This window comes from Adiantum capillus-veneris, chromosome 17 (genome assembly GCF_014529385.1).
Source record: "Adiantum capillus-veneris isolate H3 chromosome 17, ASM1452938v2, whole genome shotgun sequence".
NCBI lineage: Eukaryota > Viridiplantae > Streptophyta > Polypodiopsida > Polypodiales > Pteridaceae > Adiantum > Adiantum capillus-veneris.
Window position 1 is genome coordinate 10,755,201 of NC_140947.1, and position 23,347 is coordinate 10,778,547.

The window sequence follows — 23,347 nt, forward strand, 5'->3', positions numbered from 1 at the left end:
CTATAGTCATTGTAACGGACCTTTGAAATTGACGAAATACAGTCACAACTTCACAATATAATTAGCTTGGGTTCCAATGAATATATGTGGAGGTAGTCGTGTCACAGGACCACTGGCTTTCGTAGAATGTCCCTTGGGCACTTTTCCAAGACGTGTACACACACACACAATGCTGTGTAGAACATGACACATGAGTTTTCCATTCTTACCTTTATGTTCTATATGTGTTAAATTGGTAGTGCTTCTTTTATAAAACCTATTTGAAGTTCTCCCAAAGTTCACTTTTTGATAACGAGCGAGATAGCTTTGGTAATCAGAGGAGGTTCTAGATCAGCTTTCCGAAGATTCTTGAGGAATATTCATCGTGTAGATATGTTTGAAATGAGTATGGACAAAAGTGGCTTTAATTAACATTGGCAGTTTAAACAAAAAATTTAGTATACTTAATGAAAAGCGCCCGGCCCTTGTTTGCAAATCTGATAAATTCATTTTTAAGAGGCACTCTACTTTGGTTTCACACATACATTTATAAGGCACATCAAGAAGGTCAGGGGTGCTCCTTTTAAAACAAGCTGGTGTGCATGCACAATGGCTTTCCTCAAAGGATTATTTTGAAGTTAGCCTTTCCCATCTCTCTCCCTCCCCCCCAAATAAAGATATTAGTCTTTTTTTTTTCTTGTCTTCAAATAGGTAATTTTGCTTTTTCAAAGTCTTTTCCTTTTTGCTTTTTTCCATTCCCAAAGTTGCTATGAATGGAGGTGCTTTCCACAAGATGGCTGTTGGTAATTCTTTTATAAAAAAAAAAAACATAAACACATAATAGCTTCATGCTGGTAATTTATCATTGAGAAAAACCAAGAATAATTTATAAGAAACTAATTTTCATTGTCACTACCTGCAAGCAAATATAATTAATGAGGAAAAGAAAGAATTCAACGTAGCATGTATAGATAAAATACATGATTTTTGAACTAGTAGGCCCATTGATTTCCTCTTCAAATGCATCTTGTGAGCCTCCATTCCATCTTTGCAATTATGCATGTACATGGAAAATGAAACAAAAATAGATGTCTAATTACTTTTGAAGACTCCAACCTTGTTGCTAGTGCTTGTAAGAGCCATCTAAGACCAGTAGTGCTTAGACATCTGAGATTACAGATGGATGTACAAATTCTGGTAAAATACATCTTCATATCATTACCATTGCCTAACATTTTGAACCAACCAAAAGGTGTCAAACGATGCATGAAATTTTTTACCAAAAAGCACCATGGATATTTTGAGGGCAAAATAGAGACTCAGTTAATGCAAGCTGACAATGCAAAGCAAGCACCATGAAAGCGGTGTTAGAGCATGCATTAGTCAACAAAATCCAAGATTTAGAGGTGATTTCACATGAGGTTAATGAGCAAGAAGCTACCAAAGACCAAAGAAAATAGCTATCTCAAGGAAAGCACAAACATGGTTGCCACCATAGCTGGTACTAGTGAATCTAATGGATGAGATCTCTTGCGACCACAACCTGCTAACAAAGTAAAGGGAGAAGGACCAAAGGGACCATGCCAAAGTTGGATCCAATCAACAAAGTAAATGGTTTATCTCTTCTACAAAGTGTCAGGTTTGGAACTCTTGGACAAAAATACTATTTTGTCAGGATCAAATCAACTCAGAGCTAGAATAAAATCTCATGTCATATGATATTTGGGTGTTTTTTGGTGAATCAAAGATTGATAGTGTTTCACATTTCATGTTTATGTCCAAAAATATCTTAGCACAATGTAGGGGTGGGTCAACTCTTCCATTACTATTGATTTTCATATATTGGAAGATAAAGTTGATGTGATCAAAACTAAAAATTTGCAAAAGAATCTTGTTCTAGGTATGTTTCTAGCACCCAAACCCCAAAACTCTCAGCTCTTCAAAGGTGTCAAGCCATGGAGAACAAGAAGATAATTATGCAATCGGGAACATATCAAAGTCATGCTACTATAAATAAAGCTCCAAGCATTGCTAAACCCACAATAGATGAAGGATTAACCAAGTATAGTCCTCCTCAACTGGTCACAACTAAAGAGATTTCTTAGTGGTCACCCAAGAGTTAAAGGAACCAATCAAACATACAAACAAAATGACACATCCCACAAATAAGATAACATGTGTGAAGGATAAAGCAAAGAAATAAGCATTCCAAAACAATAAAAAGCAGAGAATTTGGAATATCAAGTGATGGATACAAGACAAATTATTAAAGAGGTGGTTCTTTGTCAACAATGATGGCACAATACTAGTGCTATTCAGGAACTAATTCACATTTCCCCCCCTTTGAACTAGATAGAGCTTCATATCAAGGACCTCTAGTGGAAGATAGGCCCAAGGAATGGCTCACCAAAACAAGCCTCAAATAGGAAATATAAGGTCTATCAACCAAAGTATCCCTCATTATATCTCAAAGAAAGAGACAAATCCAGAAAGTGTTTAAGTAGTTATGGTCAAGTCAATGATCAAGAATATTGGATTGAAAATCCACACAACAGCACGGGTGGAAAAGCACATGTTGGATGGATAGCTTCTTAATATAGCATGGAAGAGACATTGATGGGTTCTTATAAAACCACATGTCACATCCTATGTAGAGAGACCCCACACAACTAAGGCACCACCAAAACATCAAGCAGGGAAGGGATAAGTTTTGGCAAAGCTAGAAGAAAGCAGCAAAAACTTCGAAGCTTTTTACCTCTCAACACTTGAATACAAGAAGAAAAGTGGATTTGAAGCTCCCATGTAGTACCAAAGAACAAGAAGCCATCTACAATAGGTCAACAGGATCTTATGCTAAGTATTACAACAACAAATTGTTCGAGTCAAGCTACTTAAATCACAAGGGTTTTACAAAGGTAACACATGCATATGGCTTCCCAATTCTTGTAATAAGCAAATTCAAGATCCAAATAGAGGACATCATTTAAGGCCTACATCAGCATCAAAGTCTCCTATACAAATGCCTATCTAGAGGTCAAAGCTGAAACAATGGAGTCTATAAATTCCAAGACATCAAAAAAAGTATGCATTTATTGTTAAATTAATCCTTTAACTACCCATGCAGTAATCAATACCCAATAAGTCATCTACACTAGGTCAATAGGACCTTGTGCTAGGCATCAACAACATATTGTTCCAGTCAATCTTCTTTAGAGCACAAGGGGTTTACAATGGTAACATGTGGATATAGCTTCCCAAGTGTTGTAAAGAAGCAAAATCAAGTGTTAAATAAAATTCATCAAGCAAGGCTTACACCAACATCAAAGAATCCTATACAAATGCCTATCTAAAGATCAAGCAAACAAGGGACTATGTAGATTCCAAGAAGGATAGGCCACTACTCACGTGGAAGAATCAAAGACAATCAAACAAGTATGGATCAACTGTGAAATTTCTCCTTCAACGTTCCTCTATTTGAAGATTCAAACTAACCAATTCTTGATGAAAGGTTTGTGGTAGGATTGACAATTTGTCACCACCAAGATGCATAAACATCCTTTGGCATAATTAGAGTTGGGTAGCTCATATAATGGATGATCAATCTTCATGTAATATTCACTATGATATAAGAGTATTATCTTTTTCAGTAATTCCTCAAGCTCGCAAAATTGAGGATAATTAACTTGTGTAAATCATGCTAGTATAGGTGAGAAAATTTGTCAAAGTCAATGTATTTTAAGTCTAATGGAATGAAGGAGAAGGGTTTGAGAGAAAATCATGCACATAGCACTATGAGTTGTGAGTGGAGAATATTTTACATAAAAAATCCTTCTTGAAAGAGTGGAAACTATTGAGACAACTCTTGATGTCACATGTGCTAATTTTGTTCTTTGAAGTCCAATCAACTCCACTCTCACTGTATTACATGGTTTTCTTGAAAATTATTTTGAATGCATATAGACCATCACATCCTTAGTACTTGCATTAGGCACCCCTGTTTTGTTTCTCCCAAGCACTCACCTTGCAAGAACATGTATTTCAAGTCAATTGCTCAACTCAATAAGTTCATATACCAAAAGGCATTTTTCTCTCATCAACTTTTGTCCCTTTGGTCATCCATGTTTTATGTTCTAGTTTAGAAACACTCACCCTTTGCATGTCATGCTTCTCACTCTCTTCTTCTCATATTACCCTTGGATACATCAAAAAATTTGCATTCTTGTAAGTTGTTAACCAAAACATTTTCCAAGCTAGACTTGTTGGTATGGTCAATCTAGAACCCAAACTCAAACTCCTACAACTGCAACACCTACTTCATGATACACTTCCCCAACTTCAAATTTAGAACTTCAAGCAACAGATTATTGGAAGTGAGCATATCAAATTTGCAAACAATAAGGTACACTTTAAGCTTTTGGCCTACAAACAGTAAGTCATCACCCACTTTTCGGCCTTAGTGTAGGTCATCTCTCGAAAACTTATTACCCTACTGACAAAGTAGATGGGCTTGTAGCACTTACCCATTTTCTACAGTAAAAAAACTCCAAGAGTAACAATATCCGCTTCTTAGTGTAGGCACATCAAGAAGGTCAGGGCTCCTTATAAAACAAGCTGGTGTGCATGCACAGTGGCTCTCCCCAAAGGATGATTTTGAAGCTAGCCTTTCCCATCTCTCTCTCTCTCTCTCTCTCTCTCTCTCTCTCTCTCTCTCTCTCTCTCTCTCTCTCCCCCCCCCACCCCCCACACCAAATAAAGATATTATTCTTTTGTGTTTTTTTTTGCTTGTCTTCAAATAGGTATTTTTTCTTTCTCAATGTCTTTTTTTTTTCTTTTTTCCATTCCTAAAGTTGCTACAGGTGCTTTCCACATGATGGCTATTCATGTAGTTGGTAATCTCTTTATAAAACACATAATAGCTTCATGCTTAATTTTTCATTGAGAAAAACCACGCATAATTTATGAGAAACTAATTTTCATTGTCACTACTTGCAAGCAAATATAATGAGCAAAAGAAAGAATGCAATGTAGCATGTATAGATAAAATACATGATTTTTGAACTAGTAGTGTCATCAAATATAATATCTAACCAACCCAATGATTTTCTCATATTAAACTGATCATTTAATGTGGGAGAATAGATGGGAACATGGGTTAGAATATAGACATGTGCCTAGGGGTCTATCTCAACACGGGGCTAATGGTAAAGGCGTCCAAATGAGAGATGATATGTGAAAGAGTAAGGCTAGTCAATGGAGCTTAAAGATCTTAGGGTTAGATTCATTGAAGAACTCCAAAGGTTAGTGTTAAAAGTTCTTTGACCTTAGGCAAGCTAGGGCTCAGCTTGAGGTGGGAACCCGGCCCAAGCTTGAGGTGCTTGTCATGCTTGCTAACTAAGATGCTTAAGGTGCTTGTCATGCTTTCCGACTAGGGACCTTGAGGTTCTTGTGGGAACACTACCCAAGACTGAGGTGCTTTTTTGTTCTTGGTGACTAAGGTGCTTGTGTTCCAAAAGTCAACAACCTCCCAACTCATGAGCGGGCGAGTCCTAAAGCTAGGGAGACGAGAGAGAAGACACACACACGCACGCGCGCGCGCGCACACACACACACACACACACACACACACACACACACACACACACACACACACACACACACACACACACACACACACACACACAAGGTAAGCCCAAGCCTCAAGAGGCAGCAAGGACACATGTCAAGAACCTACCCATGTTTCCCTCATGGTGTGCCTAAAGCCTATTGGTTCGCCTCCCAAGGGGTCCAATGTTAAATTAGTTAATTGAATTAATTTTTTTTGCATTTATCAAGTCCTCTCTGTCAAAGGGGAAAGGGGGACACTTGTCCCATGCCTTTTCATGTGATTGGCTAGTCCTGGAAGGGTCCAATGAGCTTCAATCATGAGCTACAAGGGGAGGTCGACCAAAGCAAGAAGGGGGTTGCTTGGGGGGTATAGTCTCCCACACACACTCACACACCCCATCATTGTGTGAAGTGCAAAGTGCAAGAGCTCCATCTCCCTCTCCAAGCTAGTAGAGGAGTTGAGAGCCTACACCAACACTCTTGGCTAAAAACCCTCCTGATATGCTTAAATATGTTAGCTAGAGGATCTTTGAAAAATATGACCTTGCATTTTAGAAGCTATCATGATCAAGAAATATACTCATCAAGTGGACCCTCATAAGACTGTGATTGATGCTTTGAACAAACCAACTTTATAAGCTCAAGGAAAAATGAAGCGACCTTGTAGGAAATTGTACACAACTTTTCTACAATTGTGCTATAGATAATTGCAAGTTTCATGTGCAAAAAACTTTACTTGAGAGTATATAAAATAATGGGAACTTCTTATACGTGTTTGATATGGATATTTCAAGCATGTAGTTGTATGCTTAGAAAAAAATATGTTTTTGATGTGTTTTAGAGTTTTAGATGCGGTACATTGCTTACCTTATCCAATGAGGACTCAAGGTGGCAAGTAGAAGTGCTTTGGTAAGAAACAATTCTTTGATCATTTCCAATATTCAAAACTGCCTGTGCAAAAATTTTGATATTTTAATTTGTGATACATAAGTATTCAAAACCTCCGATAACTTCAAACTTTCCACACATATCAACTAAATGTATCAAAGTGCATGATATGAATACAAATGGGATACCTAAAACCTTGGTTCAATGTTATTGTGGAGGACTCAAGATTTTCAAGAGTTTTTGCACAATCAAAATTTCAAGATAGGGTGTAAGTGATAAGATTTTGTTACCATATACATGTGGTAGTGATGTGTGTGAACACACTAGGATACGCCCATCACTCTAGGGCTATCTATCTTTCCATTGCACACTAAGTAACACACTCTCTATTGTGTGCCTTGACCTTCTTCACCTTCTCCAAGCTGTGTGCGTTTCTCTGCAACCCTAATTCCAAGAATTGGTATCAGAGCAGGTTGGGTCCTCCCAGGCTTAGTCGCCAGCTGCTCCAGCACATGCCTGCTCACTTTCTTCGATTTCAGTGAGCTTTGGCAAGCATTCGCAGGTCGACAAAATTTTTGGGAGTACTCGTAGAGCTTAGTCTGCTCACATTCTGATTCGGGCTCATTTCGGCCTCCGTTTCCACTATAGCAGGTCTGCATAGGCAATTTTGTCATTTTGTGCAGAATTTTTGTCAGTGTTTGTTTTTTGCATAACAGGTGCCTTTTAGTCTTCTACGGTTTGTGCTATATAGCACGTGTTGTTCCCGCTCCGTTTCTCCTATTTTCGGGCAGTTTTCACATCAGGTGCAACATTTACCATGGCTGACAACAACACAGATGTGTTCAAGATGTTTGCTGTTGAGGACTGGTTGGATGGGGACAACTACCCTATGTGGGCTTATATGATGCAACATGTTCTTGTGTCAAAGGGTGTCTAGAACATTGTGCAGGGCATTGATGTACGTCCTGGTTCTGAGGATGTAGGCGATGTTGAGGATGTTGCAGGTCTTGCTGCAATGATTGCTGCTATTAGAGTTGTTTTGCCTATGGCAGAACAAGCTCGTTGGGATGTAAAGGATGCGCAGGCTCATGCATTGATTGTGTTGTCTTTGAAGCGCACCATTGTTCCTCACATTCGTTTAGCAAAATCTGCAAAACAGGCTTGGGATATTCTAGCAGGTCTTTATGCAAGCCGCAATGAGGCTAAAATTGCTTTGCTGCGTAAAGAGTTGGAGTCGAAGATTATGCATGAGGAAGATGATATGGACACTTTCCTTGCTAGTGTCAAGGATATCAATGAGCAACTTATTTCTGCAGGTTGAAGTTATTTCAGACAATTCCCTTGTGCATACTGTTCTTGATAACTTACCAAATTCTTACGAGACTTTTGCTAGTACTTGGAGACTTATGACCCAAGGAAATCCAGAAGTTGTCAAGTTTGATGCATTATGCACATTGCTGTTGCAAGAGTCACTTTCCAGAAAAAACAGGACTAGACAGTGTGCAATTGAACATGATTTTATTGCTTCTCAAATAAAGGGTGGTAACAGCAATGCAGCCACTTCTTATGGTTCTGCTGCGAGTGGAAAAACTTCTGTTCCTAATGCTTCTACTAACAGAACTTCGTCTGGAAATTCTGGTGATAAGGGCAAAAGGAAGATGCGTTGCCATTATTATAAAGCTAACGATCACTTGATCAAGTCGTGTCCTAAGTTGAAGGCCAAAGAGGCTAAGAAGAAAGAGGGTGGTTCCACTGCAAATGCTGGTTCCACTACAAATGCAACCATTGTTGAGTATTCTCTGAAAGGAGACTGTGTTGCTGATGTTGATGCAGAATGGGCTTTTAGCGTAGAGTGCACTTACAATCGTGTTGTCCATGATGCATACTTGTCAGTTGCTGCAGATTCACATGTGTGGTATTTCGACAGTGGTGCTACAAAGCACATTACCTCACAACGTGAATTGTTTACCTCTCTCGAGCCTGTCCCTCATGGGAATTCAGTCACTTGTGCCAACAATGCCTCTTATCCGGTTCAGGGAGTTGGAAAGATTGTGCTTACTGCTGCAAATGGCAGTTCCTTCACACTTGTTGATGCACTTTATGTACTTGGGATCAAGAAGAATCTCTTGTCTGTATCTGCACTTGCTAGACTTGGACTTGTAGTCAAATTTGTGGATGACAGATGAAATTTGTTCATGATCTCAGTTTTGGTGATGAAATTGTTGCATCTGGCCTTTTGTGCCATGGGATGTATAAGCTCACTTTGTATGACAAGTGTGGAAAATTTTTGCAAATGTTGCTGTAGATTCAAGGGCTATTCAGATGCAAAACTTTGGCATGCATGTTTTGGTCATCTGAATTGCCAGTTTGCTGCGTTTGCAAAAATATGATATGGTTGCTTCTTTGCCGCCTCTTGAAGCACTTGTCAAACGTGTTTGTGAAGGCTGTATTTTGGGTAAGATGTAGCGTTCTAAGTTTCCAAAGGATGGTTCAGTCCTGGCCACATGCAGGTTGCAGCTTGTTCATAGTGATGTTTGTGGGCCCATGCAAACTCCGTCCTTGGGCAATTACTTTTACTTCGTGACTTTCATTGATGATTACTCCAGGCATGCATGGGTATTTCCGCTTAAAGCGAAGTCCGTAGTTTTTATGTGCTTCAAACAATTTCTGGCTATGGCTGAAAATGTCTTGAAATGTACTATGCGCACCCTCCATTCCGAACGAGGGGGGGAGTATATGTCTCATGAGTTTAATGCATTTCTGGCTAGTCGTGGGATAAAACACCAATGTACAGTGCCTTATACACCTCAGAAAAATGGTGTTGCTAAGAGGAAAAACAGGTCACTGATGGAAATGGCACGATGTATGGTCAAAAGTCAAGCTTTGCCGCATTCTTTTTGGCTTGAGGCCATCATGTGTGCCACTTATGTACTTATAACAGGTGTCCTACAAAAGCTTTGTAGTCTATTACTCCATATGAAGCATGGCATGATAGAAAGACTTCTATTGAGCACATGCATGTTTTTGGCTGTTTGGCATATGCTTTGATGCCACAAAAATAGCGCAGAAAATTGGATGATAAGGCTGTCAAATGTATTTTTGTTGGTTATAGTGCTGAAAGAAAAAGTTACAGGTTATATCATCCGCAAACAAAACGTATTCTGGTTTCACGGGATGTAGTGTTTGTGGAAGATTCTGTTCAGTCCTTGCTGTCATGTACTAGAGACAGTCATGTAAGCTCACAAGACATTTATGACACTTTGTTGCCTCTTTTCAGTGGTGGAAATACGAATGTAATTTCCAATGAGGCAAATGTACAACCTATGGGGGTTTTTGAAAATGTTACAGATCAGCCTATTACTGATGCAGATGTACATGATGTACTTGATGAGGAAAGGGTTGAAAATGAGCAGGCTAGAGGTATGCCAAAATGGCTGGTGCACACTTTGTGTGACAGTAAGTTGGATGCACCTTTGTCTAGTCATACTCGTTCAGGCTCTCGCCATGCATCTTATGCATCAGATTGTTATGCTTTGGCTGTGTCTAGCTTACATGATGTTGAGGAGTCTCTGTCTTTTGATGAAGCACAGAATTCAAAAAATTGGATGGCTGCCATGCAATCAGAATATGATACACTTATAGAAAATGACACATGGGCTTTATATGATTTGCCTCCTATCAAGAAGACTATTGGTACGAATTGGATCTACAAGTTGAAATGCAAGCCGGATGGTGAGATCGATTGAGATAAGGCTCGACTTGTTGCAAAGGGTTATGCACAGCAAAAAGGCATAGATTACGAAGAGACTTTTGCTCCCACTTGTCGTATGACTACTGTGCATTTTCTATGTGCATTGGCAACTCATTTTGGTTGGGATGTACATCAATCAGACATTGTTACTGTTTTCTTGAATGGTGACATATTTGAGGAAGTTTATGTAACGCAGCCTCGCAGTTTTTTCATAAAAGGACAAGAGGACAAAGTGTGCAGATGTAAGAAGGCTTTGTATGGGTTGAAGCAATCTCTCATGCTTGGTATGAGAAAGCTGACACTCATTTGGTCAAACAAGGCTTTCGTAATAGTCCAACAGAAAGCACATTGTATGTAAAGCGTGAGGGTGATGTACTTCTCATTGTGGTTCTTTATGTTGATGATTTGCTGATCACTGGACCAAATGAGAGACATATTGTTGAATTTAAGGCTGATTTGAATTCTACTTTCAAGATGAAATATTTGGGGCTATTGCATCATTACTTGGGTATACAATTTAAGCAGTGTGATGGTGGTATTGCCTTGTCTCAGAAAATTTACATAGAGACATTTCTATGTAAGTTTGGACTTGAGGATTGCAAACCTATTGCCACTCCCATGGAAACAAGTTTGAAGTTGAGTCTACATGATGCTGGCGATCCTGCTGATGTCACTCTTTACCAAACTGCTATTGGCTGCCTCATTTATGTATGCAACATGAGGCAAGATATTCAGTTTGAAGTCTCACAGGTCAGCAGATTTATGCATAGCCCAGGGTCTAAGCATTGGCAGGCTGTCAAGAGGATTTTCCGCTACCTTAGTGGCACTTTACATCTTGGCTTGTTTTATCCCAAGGGGGGATCATTGCCGCCAGACTTACATGCTTTTTTGAAGTCAGATTGGGCTGGTTGTTTTGACATGCGAGCGTCCACAAGTGGTTTTTGTTTCATGCTTGGCAGTTCATGTATATCATAGTTGAGCAAGAAGCAACCTACTGTGGCCACTTTGAGTTGTGAGGCTGAGTACTCACAGTTACGATTGAGTGTGTATGGCTCAGACGCCTTATGATTGATTTGGGTGTTGGACAAGACACTACCAACACTATCTACACTGACAGTTAGAGCGCATTGGCAGTTCGAGGAACCCAGTTCTTCATGCTCGCTCAAAGCACATTGAGGTGCATTAACACTATGTCAGGGAGAGGCTCTCAGCAGGAGAGATATGCTTAGCTTATGTGCCAACACAGGACAACCTTGCAGATCTTTTCACAAAGGCATTGTCTCGTGAGAAGCTTGAAGCTTTCCTCAAATCTTTGCGCTTACTCCCCTTTGTGGACTGATCATGTCCTCAAGGCATGGCACTTCCTTTACTCATGTGCCAGCTCTCGTTCACCGCATCACTCCAGGGGGGATTTGTTACCATATACATGTGGTAGTGATGTGTGTGAACACACTAGGACCGTCGGGGAATTTTTTCCCTCTTTAAGAGGTTTTTTCCCCTGAGAAACATATATACGCCCATCACTATAGGGCTATCTATCTTTCCATTGCACACTAAGTAACACACTCTCTATTGTGTGCCTTGAGCTTCCTTCATGTTCTCCAAGCTGTGTGCGTTTCTCTGCAACCCTAATTCCAACAAATTTAAGTAAGTTAGGGAGCCAAAAAAATACGTAGTCTCTTAGTTTTAACATATAAAGTCATTTGATGTTGTCAAATTGCAGTAGAGTAGCCCCAATTCCATGAGAGGACGTACCTTTGAAAGACCAAAATTATGCTCTTAGTCAGCATGTGCTCAAGTATGAAATTATGTTTATAACTTGCACTTCAATTTGAAACTATTTCTTAAAGGTCATTCCATTGTTTTGTAACACTAAGTACTAGCACTTGGCTTTTAAAAACATAAAAAAGATTATCTCTACAAAAAGATATAAGAACTTTATGGATTTTTTGGTAAAACAACTTGAAATTTTACAAAAACTTACGACTTAGAAATTACTACAATTCTATCCATAGGGCTTATATTTTGACATGGAGAAAAATCCAATGTTTTCTTCCCCTCATAAGCAACCTATGGTAGAAGTAATGTGTACAAAACTTCTTTCTAGCTTGACAAATAAATGGCCAAAACTTCGTTGAAAAACAGGACACTTTAGTGTCTCGGGACACTTTAGTGTCCAATTACATAACTAATGTTAAGAAGAGGTCCTTAAGTAGCCTATTAGTGGTTGATTATGTTAATTATATTTGGGTAAGTGGGACTGGGATCTATTATCTATTTTGTTGAGTCCACTATGTGGGATATGGTGCACACCTCGGGAGATTTGGTCATAATAATGGGGTCTTTTTGGACTTGCCTAAGGCTTTACCATTATTGAGCCATAAGAAGTTTGAAAGGAGCTATCCCTCATCAATTTTGCAATATTATACCCACCCCACTACTCTCTATAATTAAACAATTCGAGTCGTGGGTGTAGATACTTAGGTTTTGAATTTCCAAAGAATACACTAAGTAAACACATAAGTTTTATTAGCATGGATGACAATAACCAAGAGAGTAGAATGAGCATTGATAACTTTGATTTTCACATGAAGATGCTAATGATGATGCCCCCATGTTTGTCAATTATCTTGTTACTAGGTTGCAGCAAGCTATGGGCAACCTTGCTTTGCAAGCCGAAGTTACTCAACAACTTCGCGCTTATGGTGTTTCCCTTCCGCTCCTAAGCCCTCTCTCCTCTTGGAGAGAGGGCTTAGGAGGCCTCTTGAAAGACCCCCAAAAGAAGACTCTCTCCCATACAAGAGGAGGAATCCAAAGAGCAAGAAAGTAATGAATCTTTAAGTTCCTCTAAAGATGTGGCTCCACGAAGACGGCGGTCTAGACGATCGCCAACACCTCCCAAGAGGAAACGATCAAACCACAATCCTTCTCCTCATCACTCCGAAAGGGAACAGAGGAAACAAAGGAAGAAAAGGGAAAGAAAGAGGTAACCCTCTTCTCCTTCTTCTTCACCTTCGTCCTCTTTCGACCAAAGCTATGGCTATTCTCCTAGAGAGTACAAGAGGAGAGGACATCGCAAATCATACATTGCATGGTGAAGGTCAAAAAGTCTCAAGAAGTTCAAAGAGGGAGGAAAGAGTATGTCTTTTCTCACGTATGATGACACCTTTGGTTCTACCGACAAAGTATTGGCCTTCATCCAGAAATTTGATGCGGCCTTTGGAGACGAGGGCTTCACGAAGTCCTCCAAGCTACGGCATGTAGCTATGCACTTCCAAAAATTGGCTCGTCAATGGTGGGCTAGCTTTTGTGGCAACAACGAAGCCCCAAAGACATGGAAAGCTCTACGAGTTTCCATCATGAAGCAATTCCTTGCAAGAGATGCAAAGGACAAAGTGTTAGGAAATATGACGTAGCTAAATAGATAATTGAGTAGATTACTTAATGGAGAGAGACAGATTTACATACACGAGATTATAGAGTAGAGAGAGAGAGAGAGAGTACAAACGATATACGTGGTTCACCCAATGTGGGCTACGTCCACGGGAAAGCAACCACTCAATGGCTTTAGTAATTCAAAACAAGAAGTAGTTTACAAAGGGATTATACCCTTAATGGAGCTCCCGCCTTGCTTCACTCTCACCACCTCAAACTCACCTTGTTGCATCAACTTCACACTATGAAATGTGCGTAGAAATGGCCTCCTTTTATAGGCCAAAAGAGCTGCCCTCTCTCATGAGAGGCAGCCATGGCCCTTGTGTAGATAAGTCCAAATCGGACCCTTCAATCCGCCCATGTGTGGCCGCCCTTGAGAAGACAAGTCCGCTTTTGAATTCGGCCACCGGCCACCGGCCATTGACTTTCGACTACCAGCCACCGGCCATTGACTACCGGCCACCGGCCAACGGACGGTTGTTTTCTGACCACTTTTCGGCCGCCGTCCGGCCATAATATTCCGGCGAAAAGGAATATTCCGACGAGGACCCTAAAGTTGCCCCTAATTCTTGGTCGTTGTCGTGTAGCTCCGCTGTCATGATGAGAAAAAGAGCAGAGAAATGCAAGCTAAGCTTATTTGAAGCCTACACATTAAGTGAGCAGTGATCAGGGCTTGTTAACAGGCCAAGTCCAATGATTAATGTATGCCAGATGCGGTTTTAAAGGGCCAATTGATGCCTTAATGATGCCAAAAATGGACTATAATTAAAGTGAGCACATGTAGAATATTATGATCCAAAACTGTAGTGCTTGATGAGCTCTACCGGCCTGTCTTTACGGCTCGTCGATTGGAGCTACGGTGAAGAAGTTATGGCAGTTTAAAGTTCAAGTCGATTGCAGATCCGTACCAGATTGGGCAACTGCAGCTGAGGTGACAGAAATGAAATGAATGCACGGGACTGAAGTGCTCACTTTGTGGAGCACGTCGGTCTTTTCAGATCAGTAATCGGAGTTACGGTTGCCAAGATATGGGCAGTTAAAGATTCACCGAGGGCCGGTTCCGTGCCAGTCCGGTCCGCTCGTACGGAGTGCCATCTGGGAGATTTTGGCTCTCGCTCGAGATTTGGAGTGCAGCAAAGTAAGTGCTCGAGGAGAATCTTGTCCAGAATATTATCTCCTGCAGTGTGTTGATAGCAGCTACATGTACGTCAAATGTGGTGTACGTCTCATTAGGTGCAAAAAGTGCTTGAAAAGCTTCATGTGTTCGGAATGTCAACTTTTTTTTTTCGACCACTTTCCGACCACCGTCCGGCCATAATATTCCGGCGAAAAGGAATATTCCGGCGAGGCCCCTAAAGTTGCCCCTAATTCTTGGCCGTTGTCGTGTAGCTCCGCTGTCATGATGGGAAAAAGAGCAGAGAAATGCAAGCTAAGCTTATTTGAAGCCTACACATTAAGTGAGCAGTGATGAGGAGGGGTAGCATGTATGGTTAAGAAAGGATTGGAAGATTTTGTATCAATTGTGAAAGATGATAAGTACAAACGTTATGTATGGTTGAAAATTATGACACCAAAAAGAGCACTATTTTTGTAGCTGGTTGTTACATTCCTCATGATGAATCACCCTTTTATGCTTGCATGGACAGAGATCATCCATTTTTTTATTTAGAAGAGTACATTGCTCATTTCAAAGGTGAAGGTGATGTTATTGTATTTGGGGATATGAATGCTCACACAAAAACATTGCAACAAGATGCTCAACAATTTGATATGCCATACGTTTCAAGGGAGTTGGAGGAAGTTCACTTGTATGATCGTACTTCAATGGATGAGAAAGAATCGGATCACTATGAGAAGTTACTTTTACACATGTGTAATAGCACGGGTATGCTCATTGCCAATGGTGTATCTTTGTGGAGTGGAACGAATGGATTTACATGTAGGAAACATAATGGGGACAATGTGATTGACTATATGCTACTCTTTGAAGCCATCATGTATTGCATAAAGAATTTTATGTTTGGACAATGGACCCCGGAATCTGACCATCGGACCTTATGTATTGACCTTTCATGTGGAGAAGCAACTAAACATGATAATCTCATCCAAAGGGAAGAGAAATTATCTCTATGTATGGATTTCAAACGGGTATCAATGTACATTGAAATGGTTGAGAAAAAGTTATGGATGACAAAGCTTCAATATGACGCACCATTGGAAACTAAATGGGAAGCATTCAAGAAAGTTATTTTTTCTTGTGCCAAAGAATGCTTTGCCATAAAGCATCTCCACGGTATCAACAAAGATAGATCAAGCAAAAGGTGGTTTGATAAAGAATGTCAAAATGCTCGAAAGTCCTTGATAAGCTCGATGCAACTATGGACAAATACAACTATCAAAGTCATTTGTATACATACAAGGCATTTATTCAAAATAAGAGAAGAAGATGGGAAGTAAAGCCACAACTTTTTCATGTCCAAGAAAAGGTACATGCATGTGGAAGATTTTGGAGAAACTTGAGGGGCAAGCGGGTTGAGAATTTTGATAACTTGAGTCTTGTGGATATGTACACACATTTAGGCAATTATATGAGCAAGAAAATGCTGAAAAAATACCATTTTATGGTTCACTCCCATGTATGCCCTCTTTTTTTTACTATTGAGGATGTATGTGGTGGGCTTGAATAGTTGGCCACTCGCAAAGCGGGAGATCTTCAAGGTATCAAGCCGGAGATAATCAAATGGACGGGAGATTTTACCCATGAGTGGATGTGTGATATGTTCAACCTTGCACTTCAACATGGTATGCCTTATTATTGGAGTACTAATTGGGCTAAGAATTTGCATAAAGGAGGGGATGTAAAGAATGTAAACAACTACCGAACTATAATGATTGGGTCTCTTATGGAAAAGTCGTTTGGGTGCATAATGGAGATTGGGCTGAAGAGAATGAAAAGCGTTGCCGTAATGTGAAACTAAAATATCTACCTCACTCTCAATGCTTTTGCTGTGTGGGACCAAATGCTATGATGTACATAGTGTGATGTATGCAAAAATAGATGCCACGGTTACACTCATGTACATACCTTGCCAGGCAGGCGAGGCCCTAGATGTGGCACTGTGGCATGCCTTTTCACATAAATATATGCATATTGTGCTTTAGAAATGTACAAATTTCAAGTATATCGAAGTGGCACGCTTGTTTTGCCTAGAAAGTTTAATGCGGGTGATCTCAACCAAAAATAGCAGGTTTCATGCGCAGGCATAAGAGATGCATCCAGAGTGCTTGCCAAGTTGAAAAATGAGTTTCAAGATGAAATTTAAGCCCAATGGGATTTTTTCACAATTTTAGGGATTTTTCCCAGCTCGTTTAGGCTTTTTACGGGCAAAAAAGGGCATTTTTGGGCTAAAAATGACCCAAAATTGGTAAAAATGGCTGAAAATGCCACATCATTCATGGTGCCGTGACTATGAGGAGTGAGGGAACATTTTAGAAGTGAAATATCAGCACTATAGTCTCCTCTGTGAAGGTATACAAAACTTGCACCTATGGTATGCTAGTGCAATCTCGTGCTGTTCCAACCCTGTATTTGAGCTGTGAGGCCACCAAATAGGGTTTTCCCTCTTCAAATACCTACTTGGAAATGAATAATGAAGTTATTAAGTTTCCATGAAATGGCTACAACGGAGAATTGAAGTGTATGTATAGCCCGGGTAGGTCACCTAATAAAAATGTAACCTATCACGTGAGTTCAACAGAAGGGTATTTAAAGTTCTTGAAACTTACAAAAATATATATATAAAAGGGATTTTTTTTTTCAAATATGAAAAAAACTTAAGATTTTAAAAGAAAGGGTACATTATATTCTTAACAAAATTCACAGATAAGGGGTTTTACAAACATGCCTTGAACGCACGTGATATGGTAGTTTTACACATAGTGAACCCCCTGAGATGTATAGGGTTTTTATCAGGGCGAAAGAGCACTGCAATTGTGTAATTGGTAGTGAGGCTACACCAAGTCATCATCACACACACAAGAGTTTTAAGTTAATCTTGGTTCTTTTTCAAAGAGAAGATTTGATGGTTGGAGTTTTGTTCTTTTTTAGTGTGTTTTTAGCCTCAAATCTTCTACGACTTGCTTGATTTTGCTATGAACTCTCACAATCAGAGGCTCGACGCTTTCCTAGCCGCACTCCGCACTTCTTGACACAATTTTGGTGAACCCGACACGAAGTGGACTAGGGTGAGGGTTCAAAAGCTTCATTGAAGGTATAAAAACAAAGGTTTAAAGCTATGGAGCAACAAGAGTATTAGGGGGTTCTGTTTGATCTAGTCATAATGCAAATGTTTCAAGATTTTGCAGTGTTTATGGAGCAGCAACAAGCTGCAAAAAGGGGGGAGATTTCCTCAACCAAAGTGCTTCAATCTGTGGTGAAGAAAGTGGACCAATTCAAAGGTAAATATGTAGAAAAGTATCTTTGTGGATATGTAAAGGAGATGGAGCTTCATCGAGTGCCCGAAACAGAGATAGTGCAAAGTTTTGAGCTAGTTGTGGTTCCTGAGGTCAGAGAGCATGTAAGGGGAGTTATAAATGAGCATGGGGCAACTTGGGAAGCATTCAAATTAGCCTTGAAAGAAGAGGATTTTATGGAAGACTTCCAAAGGGTGACAAAGGGGACTTTTTTAGAGTGGGTAGTTCGGCCAAAAGAGGGACTTTTGCCTACCAAACTGCTAAGGGAATTTGAATTCCGCTATGATTAACTTTCAAGGACTGAGAAGGCTACCCTAAACTCAGAGAAGATAGAGCTCCTTTTGCAAGATTTAGGCAAAGAGATCCAAGAGAAGCTGTAGTTACTGCTTGAGGATAAGGATGCAGAACAGGGCTTAAAGACTGATTGGAATAAGGTCAAAGATGAAATTTCACTGCTAGCCAAGTGACAACAAGAAAGAGACAAGATAATCGTCAACCCTGCTCAAGCCCCAAAAGCCCCAAGTGTTCTCGAGAGTCCCATGAAGCCTGTGATTGTGGTTCCAAAGAGTGACAAATCCATTCTTGATGATTGTTAAAGGAATTCAAGAGCTAAAGTTAAACCTTACAGGGCTAGAAGAGAAGGGGCAACCAACAGGTCAATCTACAGTGCAAAGACCTCAAAACAGAGAAGGATTTGTAAATAGATGCATATGGTGTGATAGTACCGACCATGTAAGGAGGGATTGTGAAAGTTTCAAGATGCTTTGAAAAAGGAGCTTGTTTTCTTTAAAGATGGCAAGATTCACTTAAGTGAAACAAGTAAGCTCTTGGGAACAAACTTTGGCAAAGGCAGGATGAAGAAGCTAGTTGAGGACATGGCTATTAGCCATGCCATTTCAATGGTTGAAGCAGCTGCCTATGGGCTAAAGGTGGAGCCTATTAAGGTAAAGGATCATTCAAGACTAGAGAAGAGGAATCTTATGGGATTGGAGAGCTATGGCCATGTGCAATAGAATATTCTATGAAGGGTAAAATGAGTAAAGAGGTTTTGTATGAAGCTGGAGATTGTATTCAGCTAGAAACAGGCTAGAATGACCTTGTGGACTCTTTGTCAGTGCACACATACATTGCTAAATGTCAAGCAAATGAGGCCACTGTTGAAGAGAAATGTAGGTGTGAGAATGGGGATGAAGGGTCTTCAAAACGGGCGACGAAGAGTGGGGGAAAAAATAACACAGTGCCTCCTAGATCACCTTAATTCCCCACAATAGATACCTATCCCCGAAGTGCCTATGCAAGAAGCCTCTAAAGAAAAGAAGAAGGATGCAATGAAAGCTAAAGCAAAGGGTCCGGCCTACAAACTCCAATCTATATAGAGGCAGCAAATGACCTCAAAAAGGTTTTGGAGGAGAGGATTTTGAACAGTAAGGTGGAATTTACCTTGAGGGAGGTCCTTGGAATAGCAAAGAGGGAGTTCCATGAAGAGATAATTGATTTCATCAAGAGCAAGCGGCAGTCTCTTACTAAATCTATCCATGTACAGGGTGAAGAAGAGACTTTAAATGCACAAGGAGTACAGGGCTATGGCAATCAAGGTGATGAAACTATTGTTAGATGCTACAAGTCTAGGGGAGGAGTAAAACATGTTCACTTCTTGGATGATGAAGATGAAGTCAAGACCATTCACAAGACTTAATACTTGAAGAATCACTTGACAAGAGCAATTATTGAGACCCTGGTTAAAGTGGAAGACTTAGAAGAGCCATATATTGCGCTGATAGATCATGGGTCAGAGATTAACCTTATGTCAAAGAGTCTTTATCAAAAAGGAAAATGGCCAATTGATACAAATCATGGATGGATGATTTGTGCAGCAAAGAACTCATCAAGGGAGTTGTATGGAGCTTGTCCAAATGTAAAGGTGACTATAGAGGATGTGAAAGATTACCAAAATTTCGAGGAAAAGAGTGGTCGTATGTGGAGGAAAAAGAGAGAGGCAAGACCATTTCGTTTTTGGAATGCAAACATTGTGGGCATAACGTGCCATGCAATGCAACTCACATCAAAGAACATTTATTCGGCACGAATCCCAATGTGAAAGAATGTTGAGCACCACCTAATGACATATGGGTCCATTTTGCAGGGTATGTAAAGAAATGCAAATAGGCAGGACTTCTTCCTAAGAGACATAAGGGTATGACAGATGCGTCATCAGTCAACATAGAAGAAGTGAGTGTAGATCAAGAAGACATGCGAGCTAACCAAGGACCTTCAATGTGATAGATGGGTAAGCATCTTTTCATGATAATGTATCTCACTTTTTCTCACTGTAGCTCCCTATCAAGCTATATATCTCACTTTTTTGATTTAGTAGCAACAAAGTAAAGTATTGAAGAGAATTTGCATAAACATAAGTATTGAGGACATTGTTAGGCAATCAAATAAAAAGACATTGCTTGACTCTCAACGAAGTCATCAATTAGCAACTCCAAAACAAATTCATTGCCATAATACAATGCGTCTCAAAAAAGGATGAAATAAATTGCCATTAAAATTTTCAACTAAAGTCTACAATGTCTTTAAGAAATTGTGATATCCAATGCTTCTTCAAGATCTACGTTCAATGCTGCCTCAAGTATATCCACCGTTTCTTGAATATTTGCCTCGTGACTTGGTCCTGCCTCCTTAGGCAAGGGAGAGAGAGGACCGTACCATGCTTCATATCTGGCAAGTTTCCTCTTTAAAACAACTACTTCTTCTTCTTTGGATGCCAACTTCTCTTGTAGAGAGAAAATGCTGTCTCCTTGGCTAGCTAGTGTAGCCCCTTGAGACACAATATTAACAATTTGTTCATGATCATCTGGTAGGAGCAAAACTAGCCTCTTTCGTGCAAGTGGATCTACCTCCCCACGACGCGCTTGTGCCCTTTCTTTAGCTCTTCCAAGTCCGACACCAGCTGGATGAAGTACATGGAAACTTGATTATTGTTAGGTAGACTGTGCTTCTTTTGGATGAAGCTTAGGAGCAACACACACGCAATCCCTTTGTGTTGCAAATCTAAGATTTTCAATGGTGCCATTGCCTTGGCACGACCTGACCTCCTGAACAGTACATCTTTCACAAGAAAAGAGGGACAACACTTGTGTACGCCTTCCAATTTCATTGGTTTGCCCTCCAAACCTTCGGGCTCCGTGGCCTCAACAAAGAATGAGGAGAGGTCTTGAGCCCCGTAACCCATGCTCTCCTCTCTGAGGATGTGTTGAGACTCGTCGTGATCGAGCTCACCGTTGACATTGGGAGGAGCGTATGAGGCTACCATTTCCTGTCGAATCACATGACAATAAATATTTAGATTAAAAAAATAGATACACATTGATTAAAAAACTACAATCAATGTTAACATTCACACAATTTTAAAATTCACATCTCTCTCATCAATTGTCAAACAACAATGTAATAAAATAGCATGAAATTTCAAATCAATGGACATGAGACAAGACAAAATTGTATCATTGCAAAGTATAGACACGTTTGCAAATTACAAGGTATGATTTCAAATTTCAATCATTGGATGGCCTCAAGCCTGCACTATCTGGGAGTGTCCAACCAACATGCTTAATGCCTTGTAACATGCTAAGGAGATCATGTGAGGACTTGTGCTGGGTGGGATTGGTAGATACACAAGTGCGCAACACTTCCTGAAAGCGTCTGAGGAAAGCGATATAATTAGTGTCATCATCCTTAGGTAGATATTTCAGGATTTCTTGAATGTATTTACAAAGGAAGTAGATATCTTGGTTGCACGTGAAGACTGGAGGATTTGTTGATATATATTCGGGAGCCACCCACCAATATCGCTTGCTCCCACGCTTCCCTTGTCGATGGGAGAAGATCTGGAAACTTTGGAAATGTGTTCTCTGTGGGGAACAAGGTTGCACTACCCCAATAACATATGCCTACATATGCTCCAGTTCATCCAAAATGCAGCAAGATATTACTCCCATGAACATCATTGTGAGTGATGTTATTCGCGTGCAAAAAGATGAAGGTACGGAGCAATCCATTAATGATAGCCCATATATTCTTCTTGATGCCTTCAACGGTCCCCTCGGTGTCTCTGAAACCCTTGCTCATGACCACATTCTTCCCCTCCTTTTAGAGTCTCTCTAGCCAGTGGTCGAGGTTTCCACCGTTCCACATCTTGAATATGAGGGTGGACGCTTGCGTGGTGTGCCTCGCCAATTCTAGAGCAGTAATGATTCCACTATGAATGATATTCATAGTTGTGGCTTCATGCAACACTATGTCATTGGCACTCTTCTAGCCATCACCCTTCATTAGCTTGTCAGCGTAAAATTCATCTGTGAAGGTTTCATGGTTGACTTTCACCTTCATGACCATGCCGTATCTACCTTCTCCAATGCTTGCCAATTTGTGGAAATTCAATGCAAGCCATCCGCATGATGACGAGGTTGCATGGGTTTAAACTTCCCATGTTGGGCAGCATTGGATCATTGCTAGAGATTGGTACTTCCGAACTGGCAGGCACTTTGGGTACATCCTTGGGATCTTCTTCAATCCTTGGTCTCTTTCCCTGTTGCTTCATGCTTCTGTAGAGGACCTCTACTTCCTTCATGCGGTCCATGAAGCCAGACTTCCCTTTGATTTGCTTCTCAAGGGTTTCTGCAACTCTGCAAACTTTCCGTATAATTCGACTCACATCGTGGCCCAACTGACCACCTGTAAGGACTTCAATCCCACCCGAAGCACCACAAAATTTTGCAACTAGTGCTGCATATGTAGCACTACATAACTCATCCAAAAATGAGTTGTATGAGGACTCTTGCAAGACTTCCTGGAGGTGATTACTTCGTAATCCATAAAGATGAGTGCATACGAATTCTTTGACATATTTGTGCTCAAATTTTGTTATCTTGCTTGTAGTACCCATGATGTGCGTAGAAGCTAAAACAAAAAAACAAAAAATCAAAAACTTCTCAGCTGTATAAGTGACATGTAATACAACACATTCTAGTCATTCTTTACAACACAACCATTGGGCAATCACCCTAAACCCTAAACCACAGGTTTACATGAATGTAATTTATGACTAATATACACAAGAACATACACACGATTATGCATGATGTTAATTATGATTTTTCATATCATAAAGAAATATGTTATGATTAATATACACAAAAACATGCACTCGAT

General features: G+C 40.1%; 1 protein-coding gene across 1 annotated transcript; it reads right to left on the minus strand.

The window, feature by feature from the left end:
* Positions 1 to 22,538: 22,538 nt before the first annotated feature.
* On the minus strand, positions 22,539 to 23,081 carry LOC147436800 (uncharacterized). Its single transcript, XM_086486477.1, has one exon. It carries the CDS (start codon positions 23,079 to 23,081, stop codon positions 22,539 to 22,541), a length of 543 nt encoding a protein of 180 aa, XP_086342603.1.
* Positions 23,082 to 23,347: the final 266 nt, after the last annotated feature.